Source organism: Hippocampus bargibanti, linkage group LG13, assembly GCF_051943395.1.
Source record: "Hippocampus bargibanti isolate YZ-2025 linkage group LG13, ASM5194339v1, whole genome shotgun sequence".
NCBI lineage: Eukaryota > Metazoa > Chordata > Actinopteri > Syngnathiformes > Syngnathidae > Hippocampus > Hippocampus bargibanti.
In genome coordinates, this window is record NC_142746.1 from 3,861,214 (window position 1) to 3,889,028 (window position 27,815).

Below are 27,815 nucleotides of genomic sequence, written 5' to 3' on the forward strand. Positions count from 1 at the left end.
TTCGAGGTTTGTTCCCTCCCACATCCCGTAAGTGTTGTTTCCTTTCGGGATTGTGCCTATTTCTGCACCACCGTGTGCGACTTGCTTTTGGCGTCGTAGGCGGGTCGGACCAGTACCCTTTGTTATCTTAAAGGACCTTCCGTCTCTGTCGCCTGCTTGGGGATCCGGACATTTTCGTTCTGACGAGTCAGTTACCTTCTGCCTCGTTCGGAACGTGACACAGTCAAAGTTAGACAGAAATTTCCATGGACGATGATGATTGCAGATGACATTTTGATCTGTAGCGCAAGCAGGGAACATGTGGAGAAGAAACTAGACAGGTGGAGGTTTTCCCTGCAAAGGAGAGGAATGAAGGTCAGTCGCAGAAAGACAGAATACATGAGTGTGAATGAGATTCTTCTTCTTCTTCTTCTTCTTCTTCTTCTTCTTATTCTTCTTATTATTATTCTTATTATTATTATTATTATTATTATTATTATTATTATTATTATTATTATTATTATTATTATTATTGTTGTTGTTGTTGTTGTAATTATTATTATTATTATTATTGTTGTAATTATATTATTATTATTATTATTATTATTATTATTATTATTATTGTTATTATTATTATTATTATTATTATTATTATTATTATTAAGGATAAAAATAGGAATTATAATTATTATAAGAAGGAGAAGAAGAAAGAGGTGAGGACAACGAAGAAGATACGTCATTTCCGCCCACTCAAGCTAAGACAAAAATGGCTACCAACGTGGATCAATTTGATGTTCGTGTTGGTTCTTTACCTTCTGATGTTGTGGAACTCAAACAACCATCAGTGGACCAGACTCATCAGAACAACCCACTTTTAGTGCTACCTATTGTGGCCATCGAAGCAATCCTCAATTTTTTGTCTTACGATGAAATCAGTTTGCTGCGCTCGGTAAGAACAACGTGACCCGAAAACTAATATTATAAATGTATTATAAGTAGTATTATTGTTCTTTAAATATCAGTAACTATTTGCTGTCTGATGCCTTGTCACTTGCGGCTGTCCTCCTACTATTGCAATTCAGACAGAGCTCAGACAGCAACAACGAGCAGCGTTACACGAGTGACAAATAACATGACGACTAACTTAAAACAAATTGTGTCATATATAATGTGATTTGTTATACATGTGTCATTCTGGAATATGTGACACAATCGTTAACACAGCTATTAGTGCCATTATTGCACATACATTTGAAGTGTCAACAATCTCATCCGTGACGTTTTGACTGACAATTTGCACAAGGTTTTTTTTGCATATGCTACACATTTAATCCTTAGCGAATATTGAACATCCCGCAAACATTTAACATTTTGTATCAAATAACATAGGTGAATGGGGTGTTCGGCAAACATTTACTTGCTTTGTCGATGATGCACTTTACGTCTGCTCAACTCAAAACGGGTCGGGTGTCCTGAGAGCTGGCAGAAGGCAGAGACCGTTGCGGTCCTATCTGGCGATAAAAATTAGCACTTGGAACATGGAATGTCACCTTTGTAGCAGGGAAGGAGACCAAACTGATATGCACCGTGCAGAAGCGCCAATAAGACATAGTCGGGCTCAGATCGATACACAATTTGGGCTCTGGAACCAATCCTCTCGAGAGGATTGGGCACTCTTCCACTCTGGAGTTGTGCATGGTGAGAGGCGCAGAGCATGTGTGGTTATACTTCTTGCACCTGGGTTTGGCACCTGCACAGTAGGGTTCACCCTTGTGGATGAGAGATTGAGAGGGACGACTCCTCACTTTTTCACAGATATGACCCTTTTGGATTACCATATTTTCCACACAGAAAAATCGCACTGGATTATAAAGCACACCTTCAATGAATGGCCTATTTTGGTATTTTTTTTCATCCATTGGATGGACGAGATTATAAAACACAATCTACAATGCTATGCTCCTTCAGTTCGATTTGAGAGCGATTTGAGAGAGTCATGGCCCTCTCAAAAAAATGAGAATTAACGGTTACTTTATTGAAACTACGAATATAACGCATCAAAACAGAAAGGCAATAGAATAAATGACAAATTAAATTGAATAGCCACCTAGAAAATGTTTTTAGTGATTTCCTCGTTTGTGCAAATGAATAAATCTTTCTTTTCCTTCAAGGGGTCGCCACAGCAAATCATTCTACATTTTACTGACATCTGATCGTTCTGTTGGATACATGAGACTAGAACAGAATGAGACCTATGGATAACTTCATTGAAGTTATGGTTAAAATCCAATTTTTGGAGGTGGTCATGAACTCCTCTCCAGTTGAACAGAATAAGAGAAGGGATTGGATTGGATTGGATTTGCCTTTATTAGTCTCACAGTGGAGAAATTTACATTTCACAGCAGCAAAGTGATGAAAGGAATGAAAGTCGAAAAACAAAATACATGAGCTGCTGGAAAGGCAGCCACTCTCGGGGTGCCGTCTTGAAGTCAAAAGAACAAAACAAAAAACTAAATACAGTAAAGTCTCATTATATCGATATTCAAGGGAGTCCGAAAAAATATCGATATAACCGGGACTATCGATATATCCGACCCTGTTTGCATGTAATTTTCTCCGCGCGTGCATAGAAATAGTATCGATATAACCGGGACTATCGATATATCCGATATCGATATAACGAGACTTTCCTGTAACAAATAATATGACAGCATAGAGACAATATGACAAAACAAAGACACAGAGAGACATTCATTCTTCAGGACTTGCTGTACCCTCTTTGTGATGTCATGAAGCAGTTCTAGATGAAAGAGGAGAGGATCAAAGCATCTTTCCACCAGTGGATCAGGGACATCATGGTGGAATGTGCACGTCGACTACAAGCTAAATGGCATGGAGAAAGTCAAAGACGTACCTGTATTTGTGTAGACTGAAAACAGTTAATTGTGTGTTTAATGAACAACACGACTGCTCTCCTTTTTTTCAGAGCTGCAACAAAAACGTATTTAATGAAGCAGCAACACAGTTCACTGAACCAACAGCAAGTTGTGCATGTGGCTGCCGCTGCTCACCCATAAAAAAACTTATCCTGTGACCTTGAGCGTTTTGAAAGGCGCTTAGAAATGAAATGTATTATTATTATAATGTAAGCATCTCCAACTTGGAGCCCCTTAGGAGTCAACATTACCGTAATAACCATACACGAGTTGCACCAGATTTTAAGGCAGGGGTGGGCAAACTTTTTGACTCGCGGGCCGCATTGGGTTCTAAAATTTGACAGAGGGGCCGGGCCAGGAGCAAGTTATGTCCATAATTTATAAAATCACTTCAAATGACTTCGACTGAGCGTATTTTACAAAGATTCCGTGTTTTTGAGGCAAACGGGCGGGGGTGAATGTCGCACCCAAAAATGGCCACCACTGTTGTGAGGAATGAATCAGCCCGTTTCCACAGGCTGATAAATCCACAGCATATAGCTATAGTTTACGTTTTAAGACTTGCGCTGAATATTCATGAAGTCTTGTTTTCGAGTTGATGATGATCTCCATGTGACGTCACGTTTGCTCCGCCCCTGACTGAGAAAGCGACATACAATGCATTTTGGGTACTTTGTTTGGTCTGAAAACTTCGTGTTGATGGCAAAATTAGAAGGAAAAAACATAAATAACGCGATGGTGAATCGTTGTGTGTTGCACCAAGACAACTATTTGATATTCGCTGACACAAATTCCCAGCTGACAAATCAGCCCATTTCCAACGGAGCTTGGGCGCAATCTTCTGCATTTTCTGGGTGCTACATTGCTGTCATTGGCGGCTCGAATTGATATGGGAGGACTCCTTGAATCAATTGCAAACATTTATGCTTTCCTCTTCAGAACTATTTGAATCATATTCATAACTGGATGAGTAACAAGAAAACATCTTCTCCGAATCTGAAGCCATTGTTTTGATTCTCGAACAAGGCAAGACGTCTTGGCGTGACGTCACGAACAAGGGGGTGGGACCTTCTGAAACTGGCCATTTCCGGATTCATTTTGAAGTCATCTTTATTGGTGTTTTTCATTGAACTAAAAATATCAGCCTGCCTGATTTGGGTATTTTCGATGCTATAAAACGTTTTTCAGTGGGAAACAAAAAAAAAGGTGCCGGTTGTCCTTTAAATGCAGTCTGTACAAACCTCATAGCACAGTAAGAACACTACAACCCAATTTATTAACTGTCTTTCAAATGTGAAAAATATCCCTGATCAGTTAATAAATTTGTCCCAAGGAATATGGCGTTTACATACTATTTCGCAGATACTTGGAGGAGGAAAGGGAAATAGATTAAAATAACATATGCAATGTGATTTATCAATATTGCGTCTGTTTTTAATAACTTTCCATCGAAGGGGCAAAGTTAAAGAAATCAACATTTATTGAAAAATGGAATCACTTTCAACATTCAAAACATAGTATTACACAACGAAATATTCAGGCTCAATAATACCTACTTGTGTTAAATTCCGCCAAATCATAGATGGTTTGTCCTGACGGCGCGCTCAACAAACTCTCCACTGACGCCCTCACGCACAAACAATACACGTGTACCGTCGCCGAGCACACAGACATACGCTACCTGCAGTTGAAATTTGCATACTCTGCACGGCAGCCAATCAGAAGCCTGCTTCTTTCTTCCGGACTTTCGCAAGCGTTATAAAGTCGTGCAATTGCATGTCGTTTTCCAAAATAGATGCACAGAACCTCAGCCCAGAAGAAAGATTCAAAAGAAGCTAACAACATATGTGACGCTACAAAACGTAAATTTACATTAAACCGTGACTGTAAAGTGTACGTGAGACTTATGAAAGGGGCTTAGTGGCTCGTAGGAAGCAATGCAAATGTTGCATTGTGCACCACAATGACAGTCGACTACTGCAGCAAAATCTACAGTCATGCACATTTCCCGTAAATTAAGCAAGGTAGCATTTGTAGTAGGTACATTCTTGATTTAAAAAAAACTTTATACTTTGGGACAATGTTTTTTAATGTGATTTCTTGTCTCATTGTGCTTCAAGTTGTGAAAAATGGGCCAGGCAACTTTTCAGTTATCTGCCCTGTTGTTCGCTCACTTTTTGTCATGAGTTTTAGACACTCTTTGTACTATAATTTGGGCAAGTTCGGCGGGCCAGATTAAAAAGCCTAACGGGCCGTATGTGGCCCGCGGGCCGTAGTTTGCCCATGTCTGTTTTAAGGTGTGATTTTAAGACAACCAGTCTTTTTGGTGTGCCTTATAGTGCGGAAAATACAGTAACTGCATCATGTGTTATGGGAATTTCATTGTTCTGCACACTTTGCTCACAAGCCACGCACATGATGTACAGTATGCCACTTTTTAACAATCCTGGGAGAATATTGAGGGCAAATGTTCCAGACCAATGCAGAATCGGAGGGATCCCAAAAATGCAGACCAAAGTGTTGGAGCAAGTTCACACTATACTACATATACGTAAAGTAACAACTTAGACTAAACTAATGAAATACAAAAGAGTAGAAATTAAGAAAGTAATATCGGATGTTTAAGGATAAAATTGTTACATCATCTCCCCCTGTTGCACATTCAAAACATCAGTACATACATCTCAAACGGTTTTCAGTATGAACGTCATAACCAACGGCACAGGGAGACTTTCTTTCCCATGGAGGAGGCAAAAACCTCTGATAGGCAAAATTCCTCCTCGGCCCTCCCCCCTAGGGGGAGTGACCACACTCCGGCCATGGCATAAAATTGTTCTCCTCGAGTTTGCTAACAAGCTTTGTTATGGCTAGCTTTTGTTGCTCATATTAGCTGTGGCTGCACTTGCGATGGGGGACGGAGCTTTCAACTGCTCTACCCCCAAACTCTGGAACTCACTTCCTCCCAACTTTCGTAACATCGATTCTCTTCCCACCTTCAAATCCCATCTCAAAACCCATCTATTTAAAATCGCATTTTCTGTGTAGCTCTTTCTCTTGTTTCTATGTATAACTGTATTTTATTTATTGAATTCTATTTGTGATTGTATTTTATTTATTATAGTACCTATACAGTCCTGTACCTACACAGTCTGTGACTGTAAAGTGTCCTTGAGAGCTTTGAAAGGCGCTTAAAATGAAATTTATTATTATTATTATTATTATTATTATTATTATTATTATTATTTGTCAGTTGATGGATTAATCTGCACAGTCTGAAAAACGTGCAACAGTGTGTTTTCTGATTTGAGCACACCAGTGAATATCCCCTTGTTCCAATCATATTGACTTTTGTTGTTTATACCCCCAGGTTTGTAAGCGGATGGATATGATCTGCCAGCGTGTTCTTAATCAGGGCTTTCTCAAGGTGGAGCGTTATCACAGCATGTGTCAGAGGCAAGTCAAAGCTCAACTTCCCCGGTAAGTGTCATGTCAGAAGGAGTGCTTGCATCGACGCACATTAATGCATGGTGCCAAGTCTTTATTTTATGCCAACCCCATGACTAAAATATACCGTACACTGTACGGCGTACAACCTTGTACAAGTATATTTGTGTTTTGGCAGTATACATTTTGCTTATTCAGTGATTTTTGACAGCGGTTGGTGTAGTTAGTGTTTATCATGTATTACAGTGAGACCTCAACTTACGAACTTAATTGGTTTGTGATGGCCATTGATGGCTCTTAATTGACACCTGTTGCTTTCTGACTTGTAAGGTCTTACGAAACTGAGGCATCACATTATCATTCATTATGTTGATGATTATCATAGCCTTTTCTGGATGGAACTGTTCAATAAAAGCCTGCACATCAACTGTTGAATGGCCTGCTTCTGCTTGTCCTCTTGAAGGCAAATCAAATTCTATGTGTTGATGACCTCATTATGGTCAGCAACAAGCTCCACGATGTCATCTGCATTCACTTCGAGTCCCGTAGGTGCTGGCAGAGATTTTATGACAACAAAAGGCGCGAGTCCGATGATTCCACGGACGCGGAATAAAACGTGACAAAAGAAGGCGGGCGGGGCGGATAAAATGGCACACTTGCGTCTAACAATCACCTCGTGCAAAGCAAACTGTTGGAGTTGCCAGCACAAGACATAGCGATGCACTTTCGTCGTAATCATGTCACTGGTGAGGTGACAGTGACTCGTTGAAATGAAATTGAAGTGTCGCGAGCGGCGCCACGCCCGAGCTGTCAACTCGCACGTGACAATTTAGCGTGACTATTGACATACTGTTCTGGTGTGTGTGAAAACACTAGCTCTGATTGGCTTACCATGACACATGACTCTACTCAATCGCTATTCTCGAACGTGAATGCACCCCAAGTCTTGGATGACAACTAAACAGAACAGAGTAGACGTCTACGGCTGATAGTTTCTTCAATTTATTCATAGGAACGCACCACATTTGAACTGAGGCTGAACACGAGCCTGTGGTGTTTATAATAGTAAAATTATCTGCAAAAAGCTCCTCGGAGGCGATGGGACGTGTGAATTCAGAGAGAGGGGGTGTGGAAAGGAGCGCCGGCTTCTGCCGAAGATCACTCCGCCAGATCCGAAGGTCGTGTGCTTGATGGACCGGCCGTGGTGGGTGTGTATTATGAAAATAGTGCTTATTATAAGGCTTAATTTTCATAAATTTGACGTTCGTATGATGAAAAGTTCGTATTATAAGGCGTTTGTAAGTTGAGGTCTCACTGTACTTGGACATGTTGCTTTGGCATCCTTTGGCATCTTATTGCAGAACAATTATGTTAAACTGATGGGAGGAGTGTCATTTATTCAAGCCACAACCTTGTTTGGCCATGTCTCCACGATAAAACCCAAGGATGGTGACTGAACCTGGAATTCACATTTTTCAGCCTTGACGAAGAGTCTGTTCTGTAGAAGCCATTGCAAAATCAACCTAAGGTGTTGTTTATGTTCCTCCAGATTCTGTGAGAAAATTAAGATGTCATCAAGATACACAGAACTAAATACTTTCAGGAAGTCCCTTGATTAGGTTTTGGGAAACCGCAGGGGCAGGGGCATAACTAGATATTCAAAATGTCCTAAGGGGGTTTGAAAAGTGGTTTTCCATTCACCACCCTCTATAATGTGGACTAAATGATAAGCACTATGGAGGTCTAATTTAGAAAAGATGGTAGCTGATTGAAAGGGGTGAAAGCTGAATCTATCAGGGGAGGTGGATATCGATGGCACAGTCGTATGGGCGATGTGGTGGCAAAGATTGGGCTCTGTCCTTACTAAAAACAGTCGTATACTGTGATAGCAGTGAGGTACCCTGTCTAAACAAATTGATTCTGATGGCTCGTTACAAGGAAGACTGCGCACTCCTGCGGCTGACTGGAGACAATGCTTGTTCCCGGCCGGCGAGGTGGCATTGTTTCTCCAGGATGTCCTGGGTCGTCCCCTGGGTCTCTGCCTGTGAGACATGCCGGATAACCTCAACGGGGAAGTGTCCAGGGGGCATTGTAATCAAATGCCTTAGCTACTTCATCTGGCAACTCTCAAATTTTTTACATTTCTCCACTGAAAGTCGAATAAAGTCTAATCCAATGTGGAGGAGAAGAGGCTCTACTTTGAGCCCCTCCCAAATGACCATTTGGTGACTCAAACCACAGAGATAGGAGAACCCATTTCAGACTCCCTCGACTCTGCTTCCTCTAAAGAAGGCGTGCTGGTGGATTGAGGAGGTCTTCGAAGTACTTCACCCACCGGCCTCACAACGTCCAGAGTCGAAGTCAGCAGTGCACCATCTCTACTGTACAGTGTTCATGGTGCACTGCTTTTCCTTCCTGAGATGTCAGATAGTTGACCAGAATTTCCTGTCCAGAAATCAGCTTCTATGGCCTCAACAAACTATTCCCACACCTTAGTGTTTGCCTCAGTGACCACTGAAGCTTCTTTCCGCGTCACCAGTTGTTACCTGTTAGCTACCTCAGGGATTCCATAAAGACTCGAAAGGACTCCTTCTTCGGGTTCATCAATTGAGCTCCTTCTTCCACATCCAAGCAACTAAAACTTGGGAAAATCCCAATTGATCCATCCATCCATCTCATTAACTGATCCATGTACCCCAGGGTTGCAGACTTGCTACAGCCTATACAAGCCACCTTCTGGCAATAAGCCGGGTGCACTGAACTGTTTGCCAGTCAATTACAGGGGTCACATTGACAAACAAATCATTCATGCTCACAGTCACACCTCCAAACAATTCAGTGATCATTAACCTACCGTGCATGTTTTTGGCTTTCTTTTTGGGGAAGATGGGTGGAAATCTGAGTACCCGGTTAATTGAAACATTCTTAACATTTCTCATTGCTTATCGTCTGAAAAACACAAAAGCTTTGACAAGCACGAGCAAATATAATTTACCTGGCCAGACCTAAGGATTTCACCGTAGATTCTAGATCAAATTGATAGTAGATTACGTATGCCTCGTCTTGGAGGAGGACGTCAAGCCACATTAATATGATAAGTCTATACAGGAAACATCCGACTGACGACCGGCGCGACTTATGACCAACCGTACTTCCGACTGCCAGACCCTATTTTTTGATTTATTTATTTTTAATTCAATGCCTGGCACCGTAATGAGAAGCACGTACGACACGCACGACAATTTTGGCCAGCCAGCCAGCATCTCACTCTTGCACAGCAATCGACCGTTTGATGGCACCGGAGGGGTGGGAGTGTCCATCGACACCGGGCGCGGCCATGACTAGGGCTGAGGCGGGTCGGCGCTCGGGGGCGCGGGACAGCCGCGACGAGAACGCTGCGTCAGGCCAATGGCCGGCGGCTCCTCTGCCGCCTCTGCTTCTCTGAAACAGTTCGTTCTGCTTCGTGGCGAGGTGGCGGCTCGAGCGCGTCAGCGCCGCGGAGGACTGCGGGGTTGGGTCGGGCCGGGCCACGCGTAAGTGCGGAGAGCAGGCTAAGGCCGGGGAGAGGGCAACCGGTAGAACACCGGCGATCCAGACGCTCGCCCCCGTGGCATTCGAATCAGGTCGTTTGCAAGTCATTTAGCACCGGGTCTTTATTCAACATTTTCAATGTATTTCGACTTAAGACCATTTTGACTTAGGACCGTTTGGTCAGAACGGAACCCGGTCGTATGTAGGATCTTACCTGTCTATACTAATAACGTAAATTTTTAAAAGATTCATCACATGATTTCAATTATTCAATTCCAATTGCATGTGCTTGTATGAATAGAGGTGGTGAGTCACCATTGATTTATTATATATTTTTGATATATTTATTAGCAAAAGTTTCTCCAATTCTTCTAATACAGGTAATAATTGTGCAAAAGCTCATTCATTTGAGTAATTCAACTTCATATATCTGGTGCTATTTTTTGCAGGCTTTCACACAATTTTTGACTACCTTTTCTTTTCATGCCCAGACGAGAGTCTGAAAGGAGAAACCACTCTCTGGCTCGTCATGCTGACATCCTCGCTGCTGTGGAAACACGTCTTTCTCTACTTAACATGACGTTCATCAAATATGTCGATTCCAACCTGTGCTGCTTCATCCCTGGAAAGGTAGGCTATATTGAACTTTTATAAATACAAATGTTTTGAATTAACGGGGAAGTGTGAAATGTTTAAAGAAGGATTATTCTTCAACTCAAATGAAACCAGAATATAAAATATACACGTGTGTGTGTGTGTGTGTGTGTGTGTGTGTGTGTGTGTGTGTGTGTGTGTATATATATATATATATATATATATATATATATATATATATATATATATATATATATATATATATATATATAGGCGGCTGGATAGCTCAGTTGATAAGGCATCGGTTTGGCATATGGGAGACGAGGGTTCGAATCCCACTTGTGGCAGAGAAAATGAGCACAAATGAGCACAATGACATCAACCAGTGTGGGTCCTTGGGCAAGACCCTTCACGCTAATGCCTACCTCATACAATGATGAGAGACAATAAATGGAATGACATGCCGGCTCAGACGTCGCCCGGCCAAACAAGGTCTGCGTCAGGTGCTGGGGAACCAGAGCACCCTGATAAAAAATGGGCTACTGGAACAAAGCGGAGATGGACGAGATGCGATAACATGGCTCTGTTGGAATGCTACTACTCAAGCAACCCTAGTCAGAGGGGTTACATGCGGAGAATGGGGGCTGAATGGTTACTTCGAAACCCACAGTCACGGTTGACCACGAAACAACTAGTAGCTCAGTGTTCCAATATCCACAAACGGCAATTGCTATCACAACTTGAGATTGATGAGGTACAACACAAATTCCGAGGTGAAGGGCCCCAGGCTGCCACATCACAGGAAGAGGTTCAACCAGAGATTGGGAGGCAAGCCCCAATGAATAATGAGATTGGGAAGCCAGCCCCAATAAATGAAATGCTGAGCGAGGCAGCAAATGACCTGAGAGATAAGATCATGGCAAGAATGAAAACTGGGCAACGAAGGCACCGATTACAACGGCTATGTGAAGTACCACCTGAAAGTCTCATGGAAACTGTGAATGCAGCACTGAGAACGATCCCGACCGGAACGATCACGGAAACCAATGAGCTGATATACACCTCAGCATCAGTGATCCTAGACATGCTTGGCTTCAAGAGCAACCACGAGATTCATTACCCACCATGGAAAAGACGGTTGGAGGCCAAGATCAAGGCGGCTCGGAAAGATGTGAGTCAATTGACGGAGACCCAGAGAGGTGTGAATAAAAGGCCAATACCCAAGAGGTACATGCAGATAACCATACCTGAAGCACTCGAAACTGCCAAACAAAGGCTCCAGGCCTTGGCCAGTCGCCTAAAGAGGTACACGAAAGAGAATGAGGCCAGAAGAATAAACAGGCTGTTCGCAACACAACCTGCGAAAGTGTACGCTCAGTGGCAGGGTTCTAACAGCAGAGCAGACCCTCCAAGGCTGGAAACTGAAAGATACTGGAAAGGCATATGGGAGAAGGAGGTCGCACATAACAGCAGGGCACAATGGCTGGTGACTCTGAAAGAGGAGCACAGCAACCTCCCTGAACAGAACCCAGTTACCATCACAGCGGCAGATATACAAGGAAGAGTCTCAGGTATGAAAAACTGGACGGCACCAGGCCCGGATATGGTCCACACCTACTGGCTAAAGAAACTCACAGCTCTCCACGAGCGCCTAGCAGCACAAATGAACCAGCTGCTGATGGATGGGACTCACCCAGGATGGCTAACCGAAGGGCGAACAATCCTGATCATGAAGGATTCCTCAAAGGGTGCAGTTTCCAACTATCGGCCAATAACCTGTCTCTCCACAACATGGAAGCTCATGTCAGGCATCATTGCGGCTAAGATAAGTGGACACATGGATCAATACATGAGCAAAGCACAGAAAGGCATTAGTAGAGATACTAGAGGTGCCAAACATCAGCTGCTGGTTGACAGAACAGTCGCTCAAGACTGCAGGTCCCGACATACCAACCTGTGCACAGCCTGGATTGATTACAAGAAAGCATATGACTCGATGCCACACACATGGATCAATGAATGCTTGGAGTTGTATAAGGTCAACAGGACCCTGAGAGCCTTCGTTGCAAACTCGATGAGGATGTGGAAAACCACACTTGAAGCCAATGGCAAGCCACTAACGCAAGTGTCCATCAAATGTGGCATATACCAAGGTGATGCACTCTCCCCACTGCTGTTCTGCATATGACTGAACCCCCTCAGCCAGATAATCGCCAAGACAGGCTATGGATACCGCCTCAGAAATGGAGCTACGATCAGTCGCCTCCTCTACATGGATGACATCAAGCTGTATGCTAAGAGCGAAAGGGACATAGACTCCCTGATCCACACAACCAGGATCTACAGCAGTGATATCGGAATGTCATTCGGGCTGGAGAAATGTAGTCGGATGGTGACTAAGAGGGGCAAGGTAGTCCACACTGAAGGGGTCTCACTCACTGAAGGAACAATAGCAGACATTGAAAACAGCTACAAGTACCTCGGTATACCACAGGCCAATGGCAACCTCGAATTAGCAACAAGGAAAGCGGCTACGACCAAATACCTCCAGCGGGTGAGGCAAGTCCTCAGAAGCCAGCTCAATGGCAAGAACAAGACCCGGGCAATAAACAGCTATGCCCTGCCAGTGATCAGATACCCTGCAGGAATAATAAGGTGGCCAAAGGAAGAGATTCAGACCACGGATGTTAAGACCCGAAAACTCCTCACCATGCACGGAGGGTTCCATCCCAAGTCCAGCACCCTGAGACTGTACACAAGTCGTAAGGAAGGAGGCCGGGGACTAGTGAGTGTGAGAGCCACTGTCCAGGATGAAACATCCAAGCTCCATGAATACATCAAAGAGAAGGCTCCAACGGATGATGTACTCAGAGAATGTCTCAGTCAATGGGGAACAGAGGATGAGGTGCTGGAAGAGGGACAATCATGGGAGGAAAAGCCCCTACACGGGATGTACCACCGAACCATAGCAGAAGTGGCTGATCTCAAGAAGTCCTATCAGTGGCTAGAGAGGGCTGGCCTAAAGGACAGCACAGAGGCACTCATCCTGGCTGCCCAAGAGCAGGCCCTGAACACCAGAGCCATAGAGGCAGGGATATACCACACCAGACAAGACCCAAGGTGTAGGTTGTGCAAAGAGGCACCTGAGACAATCCAACACGTAACTGCAGGGTGTAAGATGCTGGCAGGGAAAGCCTACATGGAGCGCCATAACCAGGTGGCTGGCATAGTCTACCGAAACATCTGTGCGGAGTATGGACTGGAAACCCCAACGTCAAAATGGGAAACACCTCCCAAGGTGGTGGAGAATGACCGAGCAAAAATCCTGTGGGACTTCCAGATACAGACTGACAAGATGGTAATGGCCAACCAACCTGATATGGTCATAGATAAAGGGGAAAGGAAAGCCGTTGTCGTGGATGTAGCGGTCCCGAGTGATGGGAACATCAGAAAGAAGGAACATGAGAAAATCGAGAAATACCAAGGGCTCAGAGAGGAGCTGGAGAGAGCCTGGAAGGTAAAGGTGACAGTCGTGCCTGTGGTGGTCGGAGCACTTGGGGCAGTGACCCCCAAACTCGACGAGTGGTTGCAACAGATCCCGGGAACAACATCGGATATCTCGGTCCAGAAAAGCGCAGTGCTGGTAACAGCACGGATACTGCGCAGAACCCTCAAGCTTCCTGGCCTCTGGTAGAGGACCCGAGCTGAAATGGGGACAGACACCACCCATGGTGGGTGAGACGAGGATTTTTTTTTTAATATATATATATATATATATATATATATATATATATATATATATATATATATATATATATATATATATATATATATATATATATATAATACACACACAGTAAAGTCTCGTTATATCGATATCGGTTATATCGATAGTCCCGCTTATTACGATACTATTTCTATGCACGCAAGGAGAGAATTACATGCGCGCAGGGTCGGATATATCGATAGTCCCGGTTATATCAATATTTTTCGGACTCCCGAGAATATCGATATAACGAGACTTTACTGCAGGGGTCGGGAACCTTTTTGACTAAGAGAGCCATAAAAGTAAAATATTTAGAAATGTTTTTCAGTGAGAGCCACGCGCGCGCGCACATACAAACGCTCGCGTGCACACACACGCACGCGCGGCCACTTTTCAACAAAATATCAGAATGTATTATTTAAAATAACTTTGTGATAGTACTCACTGTTAACATGGAGGGGTTTCCGTTCCCCGTGATTGGTAAAAATCCAGGCAAATGATCGGAATGAAATTCTATTTGCCCGTCCAGAGGCGAAGTTACTGCTAGCTAGCCTGCACACGGCTCATAAGCTTCCACACTTGCTATCTGCAATATACTTCTCGCAGAAGTATGTTGACGCTAACGTTAACAAGGGGCTTGTTAAAATGTCACTGACATTCGACTGTTTCATCGATTGTATTGTTTCATTGCTAATTAGAATCAGAAAATTTTCTCTCCTCTAAACTCGGTGCATTCACGCTGAAGTGCACTAGTTGGGCTCATTTAAAGGGGCGTTTACCTTCAACATGACGGCCTCTATCATCCAATCAAAATGGCGCTTTCGGCCATTCTAGGTCAGTGTCATCCAATCAAAATTGCGCTTTCCGCCAACTGCAGCCCCAACGGGAAATGAACGGCGAAAAAAACCACAATATGTATTTAGTTTTATCGGCGAGCCATATGCAATCTTCAAAAGAGCCATATATGGCTCGCGAGCCCTGCTTTACTGTATATACAGTAAAGTCTCGTTATATCGATATTCAAGGAGTCCCCAAAAATATCGATATAACCGGGACTATCGATATATCCGACCCTGTTTGCATGTAATTTTCTCCGTGCGTGCATAGAAATAGTATCGATATAACCGAGACTATCGATATATCCGATATCGATATAACGAGACTTTACTGTATATATATATATATATATATATATATATATATATATATATATATATATATATATATATATATATATATATATATATATATTTGTCAAGAATCAACAAGTGCGACACAATCGTGAAGTGGAACAACATTTATTAGTTAATTGAAACTTTTTAACAAATAAAAAACTGAAAGGTGGCCCCAGTGCAATATTATTCGGCCCCCTTGCGTAAATACTTTGTAGCGCCACCTTTTGCTCCAATTACAGCTGCAAGTCGCTTGGGGTATGTTTCTATCAGTTTTGCACATCAAGAGACTGACATTCTTGCCCATTCTTCCTTGCAAAACAGCTTGAGCTTGATGGTTGGATGGAGAGTGTTTGTGAACAGTAGTCTTCAGCTCTTTCCACAGATTCTCAATTGGATTCAGGTCTGGACTTTGACTTGGCCATTCTACATTCTAACACATGGATACATTTATTTTTGAACCATTCCATTGTAGACTTGGCTTTATGTTTTGGGTCATTGTCCTGTTGGAAGATAAATCTCCGTCCCAGTCTCAGGTCTCGTGCAGATACCACCAGGTTTTCTTCCAGAATGTTCCTGTATTTGGCTCTGCCCATCTTCCCGTTAATTTTAACCATCTTCCCTGTCCCTGCTGACGAAAAGCAGGCCCAAACCATGATGCTGCCCCCACCATGTTTGACAGTGGGGATGGTGTGTTCAGGGTGATGAGCTGTGTTGCTTTTACGCCAAACATATCGTTTTGCATTGTGGCCAAAAAGTTCAATTTTGCTTGGGATATCTTTGAGAAATGGCTTTCATCTTGCCACTCTTCTATAAAGGCCAGATCTGTGCAGTGCATGACTGATTGTTGTCCAATGGACGGACTCTCCCACCTCAGCTGTAGATCTTTGCAGTTAATCCAGAGTGATCATGGGCCTCTTGGCTGCATCTCTGATCAGTTTTCTCCTTGTTTGAGAAGAAAGTTTGGAGTGACGACCGGGTCTTGGTAGATTTGCTGTGGTCTGATGCTCCTTTCAGTTCAGTATGATGGCTTGCACAGTGCTCCTTGAGATGTTTAAAGCTTGGAAAATCTTTTTGTATGGGGGTGTTGAAACCACTCTGCCCCCTAGTGGACAATCCTTTAATTTTTTAATCCTTTCGTTTTTCTACTTTCATTCCTTTCATCACTTTGCTGCTGTGAAATGTAAATTTCTCCACTGTGAGACTAATAAAGGCATATCCAATCCAATCCAATTGCACCTCATTAGAAATATGAATTATGAAATATGAGTCGTTTGTGCATTTTTTCCACTTTTAAATTATCCTGCGGGCCTGATCAAACCTCCTTGGGGGCCAGTTCCGACCCGTGGGCCGTATGTTTGACACCCCTGGTGTGCGGGTGGCCTCAGTCGTGCCCTACACCACACGTCCAAATCTTTCGGAGCCATAGCTGACAATGATGGTGCTCATTGCTCGGAATCTGCTGTGGACGCCTCCTTTGGTCGTGGCTTGGATGATGGTGGATACATCCTCATCAAACTGTAGCCACTCGCGCTGTCTGCTTGCTGGGGGCCACTTAAGCTGCTGCTGTAGAACTACTCTGCTGGGGTTGGCAGTCTGGTGCGTGGAGGGACTGGGATATGTGACTTGTCTCCTGTCCAGGCTCCTCCTGCGTCTCACCAGGTCGAAGACCTGTGTGTTGCACCTCTTTCCTTCTCCAAGCATTTCATTCTGGCCTGATGGATCTTCAGGCGTCGTTGGTTTTTACATGGCTAGCCGCAGATGCATGCCATACTCATTGTCAGTTCGTTTGCGTTGGTCATTAACCTTAGGTCCGTCTGATTGGACGTCTCATCCTCCCCCCCTTCCGGGATCTCTCCGTAGGGCTTTTCGAAAGATACAGGCTGGGGTGCTAACCCATACTGTCCCGACGCCGTCTTTCCGACTTGCCAACTGTCTTTCCGGTAGTCAACCAAACTGTTGTTGGTTGCCACCTAGTCTTTCCTAGAAGTCACTGGCTTTGCCAGAGCTTACTTAAAGGACAACCGACGTCTGCGGACAAGTTGTGTCCATAATTTGTAAAATGGCTTCAAATGACTTCTACTGAGCGTATTTTAATAGGATTACACCGCATATCGCTATATTTTACTCGCGCTGAATATTCAGGAAGTGTGTTTTTGAGTTGGTGACGAGTCCGTACGTGACGTCACTAAAGGAACGCCCTTTACCGAAAAAAAAGACACATTGTAGCAGTCCTTCCATCACGTCAATGTATTTTGCTGTACTGTTTGGTCTGAAAACCTTGTGTTGCACCCAAAAGCCGCCAGAAGAGGGCGTCCAAGCTCCATGGAAGGAATTTATCAGCCTGTGGAAACGGGCTGATTCATTCCTCACAACAGCTCGGTGGCCATTTTCGGGTACGACCCACCCCCCCCTCCGCCCGTTTGCCTCAAGAATGACATGGAATAAATTCTTTAATCGATTGCAAACATGTATGCTTTCCTCTTCAGAACTATTTGAATCATACTCATAACTGGATGTGTAACAAGAAAGGATATTCTCCGAATCTGAAGCCATTGTTTTGATTCTCGAGCAATGCAAGACGTCTTGGCGTGACGTCACGAACTGGGAGCGGGACTTTCTGAAAATGCCCAATTCGCAGCTCCATTTTTTGCTGATTTTGGACGCTTTAAGTCATTTTTATTGGTGTTTTTCATTTGAATAAAAATATCATACTGCGTGTTTTGGGTATTTTAGATGCTATAAAACGTTTTTCTGATGTCAGTTAGAAACAAAAAAGTGACGTCGGTTGTCCTTTAAAGGATACATCTCCTGGGTGCACTGGGAAACATCATCAATGATGTATCCTGGATTCATTGGGTGTTTTGGGTCTCGCAACATCAGACACCCTCATCCAGGCGACCCAGGTGGATCAAGTCCCGGCTTGTGTCCCAGTAACAACCCATGGATCTGCCCTCTACAGCCAGATCCACCTTGAGGCTTTTTCTGCTTCTTCACTAGCAGCCTGACTGGCCCTCTTCTTGGCCTGTGATTCCCAGCCGGCCAAAGACTTTAAAAAGGGAGCGTCCTGCGAAGCCATGACAGCTGACTTCTATGGGCTCAGAGAAAGTCCTCCAGCCCCTTCCTATGCACTCCTCCACTAGCTCCTGATACATGGCCCTTTTTGATTTCATTGGCTTCCTCAATCCGCCCTTCCCAGGGCACTGTGAGTTCTCGCTCTACAGTGCCATATCCACAGAAAACAAATAATTTAACAATCACCATATTGTATGCATATCTTGTGAATGGATCTGTAACTGGTTTGTTGAAGCCTAATATTTAAAGGACAACCGACGTCTCCGGACAAGTTGTCTCCATAATTTGTAAAATGGCTTCAAATGACTTCTACTGAGCGTATTTGACAAAGATTCCACCGCATATAGCTATTTTTTACGTTTTAAGACTCGCGCTGAATATTCCGGAAGTCTTGTTTTTGAGTTGGTGACAAGTCCGTACGTGACGTCACTGAAGGAACGCCCCTGACCGAAAAAAAAGGACACATTGTAGCAGTCCTTCCATTACGTCATTGCATTTTGCTGTGCTTGTTTGGTCTGAAAACGTCATGTTGCACCAAAAAGAGCCAGAAGAGGGCGACCAAGCTCCATATAAGGAACTTATCAGCCTGTGGAAACGGGCTGATTAATTCCTCACAAGGAGCTTGGTCGCCAGTTTCTGCTTCTTTTCTGGGACGCTACATTGCAGACACGGAATGACTTTAATCAATTGCAAACATGCATGCTTTCCTCTTCAGAACTATTTGAATCATATTCATAACTGGATGTGTAACAAGAAAGCATATTCTCCGAATCTGCAGCCATTGTTTTGATTCTCCAGCAATGCAAGACGTCTTGGCGTGACGTCACAAACTGGGGGCGGGACTTTCTGAAAATGCCCAATTCGCAGCCTAATTTTTTGCAGATTTTGGACACTTTAAGTCATTTTTATTGGTGTTTTGAATTTGAGTAAAAATATCATACTGCATCATATCATACTACTGGTATTTTAGATGCTATAAAACGTTTTTCTGATCAGTTGAGAAACAAAAAAGTGACGTCGGTTGTCCTTTAACATTTTTATTGATAGATTCTGTGTTTTTCACTTATCATTGGATGTTATGTTTTTTCCTTTTCTTAGGTCATCGATGAGATCTACCGTGTCCTCCGATACGTGAACTCGACTCGAGCTCCACAGCGAGCTCATGAGGTTTTGCAAGAATTGAGGGACATCTCCTCAATGGCAATGGAGTATTTTGATGAGAAGATTGTTCCCATTCTGAAGAAGAAGCTGCCTGGGTCCGACTTGTCTGGCCGCCTCATGGGTTCTGCTCCTGGTAGTCTCCCTTTTTCTTTATTTACTTCTGTCTTCATTTCAGATGCCAAATAAAAATAAACGTGGTTGAGATTGAGAGCGTGGAGAGGGAGGGTTGACATACTGCACACCAAGGGTGTCCAAACTCTTTCCAAAGAGGATTTGATGAGAGGAGGTCAGCATTCAGCTGTCATTAGCTTTTTATTTTCCATGGCGTACAATCCTACTTCCCTGTCACCTTGTCATAGTTTGGATGGTTTTTATCCTGGTAGTGCTTCTGGTTGTTTCTTCTGTTGAGTTCCTTGAAAACAGCACAGATGGGGAAATCCCCCTTCCATGATAACTCGGCTGCAATGGATGCCAGATTGGGCAACAATTGACACAATACAGGTAACATCTGACTGACGACCGAGTTCCGTTCCGACCAAACGGTAATAAGTCAAAATGGCCATAAGTCAAAATCCTTTCAAAATGTTGAATAGACACTCTGTGCTAAATGACTTGCAAACGAACTGATTCGGACGCCACAGAAGCGGGCGGCCGTGGGTCTGGGTCGCCGGTGTTCTACCGGTTGCCCTCTCCGCGGCCTTTCAACGGGGAAAGTCGAGCCGCGCGTTGGCGTAGAGAACGGGCTCTACGCCAACGCGCGGCTCGAAAGCAGAACGAACTGTCTCAAAGAGGCGTCGGCGGCTGCGCCGGCCGTGGGCCTGACGCGGCGTTCTCGTCGCAGCGTTTTCGTCAGGCATCAATTCAAATGGACGTATTGACACTCGTAAGACTTGCCTGTTTTTCCTGTGTGCAGCGCGGTCACATGACCACGCTCCTTGACTTTCCGTTGCAAAACTGCTTGACCAATTCAAAACTCGATTTTCAAAAAATTACACCCAACTTAAAAAAAACGCCCAGCTTGGAATGCTTGATAGATTGGGTAGCACGTGCACGCACGCGTGCATGTGCCACACTTGCGTCTTTCTGTACAATATACGCGGGGCGGACATCTAATGTGGTGGCAGCAATTAGCAATGTCCATCTGACTTGCGTTTCCGTGTAGAAACGTTCAAACCATCCATTCTACCGTACAAAAAATGGTGGAAAAGTAGAGCTTTGATGTGTTTGATCAGTACTGTTCCAAGTGATGCGCACATACGATCATATCCATACAGACAGTTGCACATAGACATCTCTCAACAAACTAGACCATTTATATCAGTGGTCCCCATCCTTTTTTGCGCCACGGACCGGTTTAATGTCAGACAATATTTTCACGGACCGGCGGATAAATACAACAAAATAAGACGTTTGATTTTTACTCATTTTGCTGGCTTACGGTGGGCTAATTTTAGCTGTATGTATCACGTGACCTCGACAAGCGTTTTGACATGCGTCAAAAGTAAGTCACAGATGTCACGGATGTAGTAATCTGGTAATTTTTCATTTTTCATTTTATGGAAATTATTCTTTCTGTGCGGCCCAGCACCAAATGACCCACGGACCGGTACCGGTCCGCGTCCCGTGGGTTGGGGACCTCTGGTTTATATTATATTATTCAAAATCGATGGGGTGTGCGTTTTCTCTGTGATGTTATCCTTCGGACTTTGGTCAGATCGCCATGTGGTTGACAAAAGCGTTAAAAACTCTCAATTCACAATTTTAAATTTGAAAGTGGTACTGAATCGCCTCAGAAGGGATTTTTGCGAAAATTACAACAAATGCATGATAAAACACCAGGTTTACAGTCAATTGAAATTTATAATAATTTATAATATAGTCAATTGGCATTAATAATGGATGCCAGTCTGACAAATTTTAGCTTTATAGTACATTGGTAGCTAAAATGAAACACGATCCAAGACATACATACCAACTAATATTAAAAAATGTCCAGCAAGGTGGCATTTTGAACTATGACCCCCCATGAGTTTCAATCATTTCAGCTATGTCGGGTTATTTTCGCTGTTTGGACTGTGATGTCAAACTGTCCCAAGTTCCAAAAATTATCAAATAATGTACAAGGGTTAAACACTGCTTTTACAGTGTCAAATGATTGTCATGTCCTTGTTTAGGATGATACTAGTGTAGCATGTTCAACCGGAGAGAAATTCCTTGTGTGTTCAACACACTTGGCCAATAAAGATGATTCTGAGACTGAGTCTTTAATGAAGAGAATCAGAATCATGAAGCACTGGACGTGATGTTGTTCTGTCCGTTTTTGCTAATAGATGATCCTCACATGAGATTAGCCTTTAGATGTTTGGAGTAGTCTGGGAGCTGTGCCTCAGGAAAGGGAATGATGTAAATTTGGGACACATCGTCATCAGTGCTCCAAAGAATCATTGTGTGGCCTTTCATCACTAGACACCCTCATCAATGGTGGCCAGCGACAGGTTGATCACGCCCGCGCTTGTGTCCCATGCCCAATCAGATGTTGAGAAGCTGATGGGGGGGGGAGTCGTGGGTTGCTGATGTATGAGCCCAACAAGGGTCCTTCCTCTACATCCAGATCCACTGGCTGCTTCTTCCTGCCGCTTCGGAGAGTGATCTAACTGTGTGCCGCAGAGCCTGTTCATGGATACCCAGGTCTTTTAGTAGTCTGATGGTGGAGGAAGCCACAAACCCTCTGCATCCAACTTCAATGGGATAGACCTTGGCTTTCCATCCTCACTGTTGCACATCCACTGCGAGTTCTGTGTAGCGCAGCTTCTTGCTCTCATAGGCCTCTTCAACTGAGTTTTCCCACGGGACTGTGAGCTCTGTTATATAGACAGCCTTGAGTGAAGGGGCCCAGAGCACCAAGTCTGGCCTTAGGGTGGTGGCTGCAATCTCCGCTGGGAAAATCAATTGCTGGCCAATGTCAACCCGCATCTTCCAATCCCGGGCTCCGGATAGCTGTCCAACCTCTAGTTTGGCAGGGGGGTGGTTGGGCTTTTTCTGTCCCTCTCGGATCAATGTCGATGGTGCTGTGTTGGAAGTGGTGGCTCTCATGGGCAAGGAGTTGATGGTATTCCACTTGCTCTCAAGGACGACTGCCACACTCTTCAGGACCTGGTTGTGCCTCCAGGTGTAGCGGCCTTGTGTGAGGCTGGTCTTACAACCGGTCAGGGTATGTTTGAGAGTTCCTGGAGTTGAACAAAGGTCACAGGTTGGATCTTCACATTACCATTAACTCTTACCATTAACAGTAGCCCAAATGGAACTGTATCGTGCCTCTTTGCAATTTTTTGACGAAGATACTAGTGCAGCGTGTTCTACCGGAAACAAATTCCTTGTGTGTTCTACATACTTAGCAATAAAGATGATTCTGATTCTGGTGGAGGCTTTTTGGAGATGGGAGCACGTCATTGATAGCTCTGATGAAGGGAAAATTGTGCTTACATTGTGGAAAATGTTATCAAAAAGGAATCTGTAACTGCAACACAACAAGCGTTCCATTTTCACTGTAGTCTTGGTAGACATGATACCGTACCAGCTCGAAACACGACCTTGTTATGGGTTACTAACTTCAGAGCTATGGGATCTGCACTTAAATATCCCGTGATTGTAAAGTGTCCTTGAGAGTTTTGAAAGGGGCTTATTAATTAAATGTATTATTTATTATTATTATTAAACGAAAATCAACCATCCAACCTCACATCACCAGAACTCCAGAAAATATAGCAAATGTTCCAGGTGACTGATTTCATTTTTTTTAAACAATGGCATTATATGTAGTATTCAAAAATAAAATGTTATTTTTTCCATTTAATTTATTTATACAGTGATACCTCGATTTACAAACCCCTTTGCTTACGAACTATTTTTCGGGATACACACGGAGCGCCACAATGAGAGATGTGTCGTTCGCGAACAAGCCCGATCTCCTAACAAGAAAATGGCAGCCCACTTGTCTTTGTCCTCTATTCCCTGTCCCCAGTCTTCGGTTAAAGCCACGTGATTGGTCAAGAACGCAGCAGTGTGGGAGGGGGGACAGACAGAGAGAGAGTGAGGTATATTATGTGTAGTTTTAAGGCTTATTTAGTTGAAAATTATGTTTTATGGGGACCTGAGAACGGATTATTTTCATTTTAATGGTTTCCTATGGGAAATTTATTTTGGGATACGCACTTCGCCTTACACACTCTGTCTGGGAACCAATTAAGGTCGTAAGCCAAGGTATCACTGTATTTTATGTTTAAATGTTTGAGATCATTTTCCCTGACCTTGTGTAATATATTATTGCATAGAAAATATCTGATTTAGCTTCTTTTCGTGAGTGAATGCTACAATCCGTATGAACGACAGTGAAGAACACGGTCATAATGAATTTTGTTTCTTTCAGTGGCTGGCCCATCAAGTTCTCTAACCACCATGTCCTTGCTGGCCAAGAATGCACCATCACGCTCCGATATGACCAAAGTGCAGCAGCAAGTGAAGGTCAATGGAGCATCTGTGACAGTTTTACGGCGGGAGATGCAAGAAATTCGTGTTAAGCAGTTAGAACAACAGAAACAGCTGCAAGACCAAGAGCAGAAGTTGCTTGAGCAGACACAGGTCATTGGTGAACAGAATGCCCGCCTTGCCGAACTGGAACACAAACTCAGAGAACTAATGGACAGTAGTGCTATGGGAGGATCCACGGCCAGAACATCTGTCTCCTCTACATCCAATGCTGCTGTGCTCTCCACTGCTTCCAGTCTTCCTGCCATGGGGTTGGAAAATAGCAGGGCAGAAGCCTCCTCCAGAGCTAGAGAACTGGCTTGTGAGGGCGAGCCATCACTGAAACGCAACAGAAAAAGCTCAGACCTTTTACGAAAGTCAAAACGTTTGTGTAGCAAGAAATGAAGTGGTGTTTAACTATTCTGGTCTAAATTCAGACTTCTTTATCTCTGTTAGATTTTCTTCCTATGTGTTTTTATGGTAGCTAGAAAACTGTTTTTAATTCCTCAGGTTCCGTAATTCATGACTCATCACAGCTTCATGGAAAAGCTAAAGAAATAATCTGTCTCAAATATGTTTCAAATTGAAAATATATATATTTAAATTAAACTGCATTCATAAATTGCTAAATATTGGGAAAACACATTCTAGTCAAGAAAAGATCGTTTTCGCAGAAATTCTTGGTAATCCCCTAAAGAAGAAGGCCGGAAAGAACGTCCCCGCAGCTAGCTAGCTATGGAGCTGGCTATTTATCCATTTGCTATCTGTCTAGCTAGCTAGCTATGTAGCTGCCTATTTACCCATTTGCTATCTATTTGCTATCTGTCTAGCTAGCTAGCTATTTAGCTGGCTATTTATCTATTTGCTATATGTCTAGCTTGCTAGCTATGTAGCTGGCTATTTATCCATTTGCTATCTATTTGCTATCTGTCTAGCTAGCTACCTATGTAGCTGGCTATTTATCCATTTCCTATCTATTTTCTATCTGTCTAGCTAGCTATGTAACTGGCTATTTATTAGCTATATGGCTATCTAGCTGGTTAGCTAAATGTCTATCTGGCTATCTATTAGCGATCTGTTAGCTAGCTAGCATTCTATCTGTTTGAGTTACTTCGGCGTTGAGTGAACGCTGGTGTATGTGGCTGCCGCTGCTCACCCGCAGAAATACAGATTTTGTGACTAAAGTGGCCTTGAGAGTTTTGAAAGGCGCTTAGAAATGAAATGGATTATTATATTATTGTTATTTTTTATTTATTATTATTCAAAGAAAAAACCCACAGTAGTCACATCAATAACTTAAATCTGCGTGCAGCCTTTGAGGTTGTGGTTCACAGTATTCTGTTGGCTCATTTGCAGCATCAAATGAGCATTAGTGGTCATGCCCTTCAGTTAAAGTATGATTTGGCTAACAATAATTCATGTTCCGGGGCCTCAACTCTTTATCTTTGTATCTGCTCTCTTCGGGTTCCATCTTAAGGAGCCAAGATTTTCTTTCTGTTGCGATGCAGATGACTGTGAGATCTATCTCCCGTTGATCCCAAAAAATGTTTCCATGGGGTATACTTTTATTATGTCTGGAGGAAATTAAGACTTCTCTTCAAAATTTATTATGTTTGGCCCCAGTGGCTTTTTTTTTACATCTGACTTGCGCTTTTCTAAGGCTAACAGTCTCAAACAGTTGGTTACATAGATTTTAAATTGGACCACCAAATTGGTGGTGTTGCTAAATCCAGTTTCTTTCATCTTGGGCAGCTGGCTAAACTAAAGCCCGTCCTTTCTCTTCAGAACATTAAAACAGCTCTTCATGCCATTGTCATATCTACAGTCCCTAACAAGTCTTGTCGCTTATTATTATTAAGTTGTAAGAACAACAAATAACTTGTCTTGTAGTTGATCTATTGGAATCAGAAATGACTTATATGAAAGGCAAAGCCCTCTAGATTATGCTTATTATACCAAAATAGTTTTTTTTTTATCATTCATTGAGTTTTATTCTTTAATTAGGAGAGAAAGGTCAGATTTTGCTTGGACAAGTCTTGTCACATACAAAAATAATAGAGAAATTATACATATATTTCATTTTGAATACACAAATATGCGACAACGTCAGAACATAAAGTCATGATGCCTTAGAAAAAGAATTAATATCGTGTATGGCTCCCGTGAGCTTGGAGGACTGCATCCATACGCCTCGGCAATGACTCAATTAACTTATTGATGAAATCATCTGGAATGGCAAAGAAAGCTGACTTGCAGGACTCGCAAAGTTCATCAAGGTTTCATCTTCCAAGCCTCCTTCTTCCCAGACATGTTCAATAACGTTCATGTCTGGTGACTGGGCTGGCCAATCTTAGAGTACCTTGACCTTCTTTGCTTTCAGGAACTTTGATGTGGAGGCTGAAGTATGAGAAGGAGCACCATCCTGCTGCAGAATGTGCCCTCTCTTGCTATTTGGGATCTAATGGGCAACAAGAATTTCTTGATACTTGTCAGAGATGTTCGATCGGACACTGTGGACGAAGGCTCGGAACCAGAATGATTGTCTTTACTGGCGGCAGAAGACGCAGCCATTCATGACAGACGCCTGAATTCTGCAGCCCTCTGCCAAACTTATTGAGAGTGTATGCAAATGTAAGTGATACATTAGTAAAACATAGTTTTCTTGATTAGAATACAACACCCCTGGAACGTTCTGAGCCCCAACAGCTGTAAGCAATAAAACATAGGTATTTTGTCCTGTTCCATGAGCTGATAAATTTGTAACCTGGCTAATGTGCTCTTCCCGTGAAGGATGTTCAAGTCGTAAATAACTTTGGTGATGGAGTATCCCAAGTCCTAAATCCTGTCCAAGGCCAGATCTCCTAGATGAAGATGACAGTTTAACTTGCTGTGTCTGTTGACCTGATTGACCCCAGGTTGTCTGTGCTTCAATTGTGTATTCGAGTCACACGTTGACTAAGAATATAAAAGCTGTCCTAATTAAATAATAAAACTCAATGAATGATACAAAACTTTATTTTGGTATAAAAAGCATAATCTTGAGGGCTTTGCCTTTCACATATAAACCATTACTGATTCCAATAGATCAACTCCAAGTCCAAGTTATTATTTGTTGTTCCTACAACTTGGATAAGCAACAAGACTTTTGTCAGGGACTGTATTAACGCAACCCCTATGCACCTGCCCAGTACCTCAGATCTGCAGACCAGACACTATTAAATGGAGTGATAACTAAGTAAAGGCTCGGAGCGTGTCCAACCTTTTCCGTTATAGCCCGCTGTCTTTGAAATGACCTTGTGGTTTTTATTGTCTCTGCCCTTTATTGTTTTGTCGTTTGATGTTGTACCACTTATTTTTAATCTATGTACAGTGGGTGGTTCTTTTAAATTGCTCAATTAATACAGTTGAGTTGATATATGAAAAAAACATGAACGTCCAGGCCTGTTTCGGGTACTGCAACATTGGAGTAATACTGGCACATGGGAATATATATTTATTGTTCACGACATAATGAACCGCAAATATCTTCTTTTTTTGACCTGATGTATGTGCAAAATGAAATGAATATTCAAGCATTTTTTTGAACCAATTCACAATAACACAAAATCAGCATATATTTTCAATGGTTAATAG

The 27,815-nt window shown here is 43.0% G+C and overlaps 1 protein-coding gene across 1 annotated transcript; it reads left to right on the forward strand.

Moving 5' to 3' along the window:
- The first annotated feature begins 731 nt into the window (after nt 1–731).
- On the forward strand, nt 732–27,759 carry fbxo28 (F-box protein 28). The gene is made up of 5 exons (XM_089012624.1): nt 732–928; nt 6,283–6,392; nt 10,382–10,520; nt 19,596–19,791; nt 24,085–27,759. Exons 1-5 carry the CDS (start codon nt 746–748, stop codon nt 24,585–24,587), a joined length of 1,131 nt encoding a protein of 376 aa, XP_088868750.1. The 5' UTR covers nt 732–745; the 3' UTR covers nt 24,588–27,759.
- The last annotated feature ends 56 nt before the right edge of the window (nt 27,760–27,815 follow it).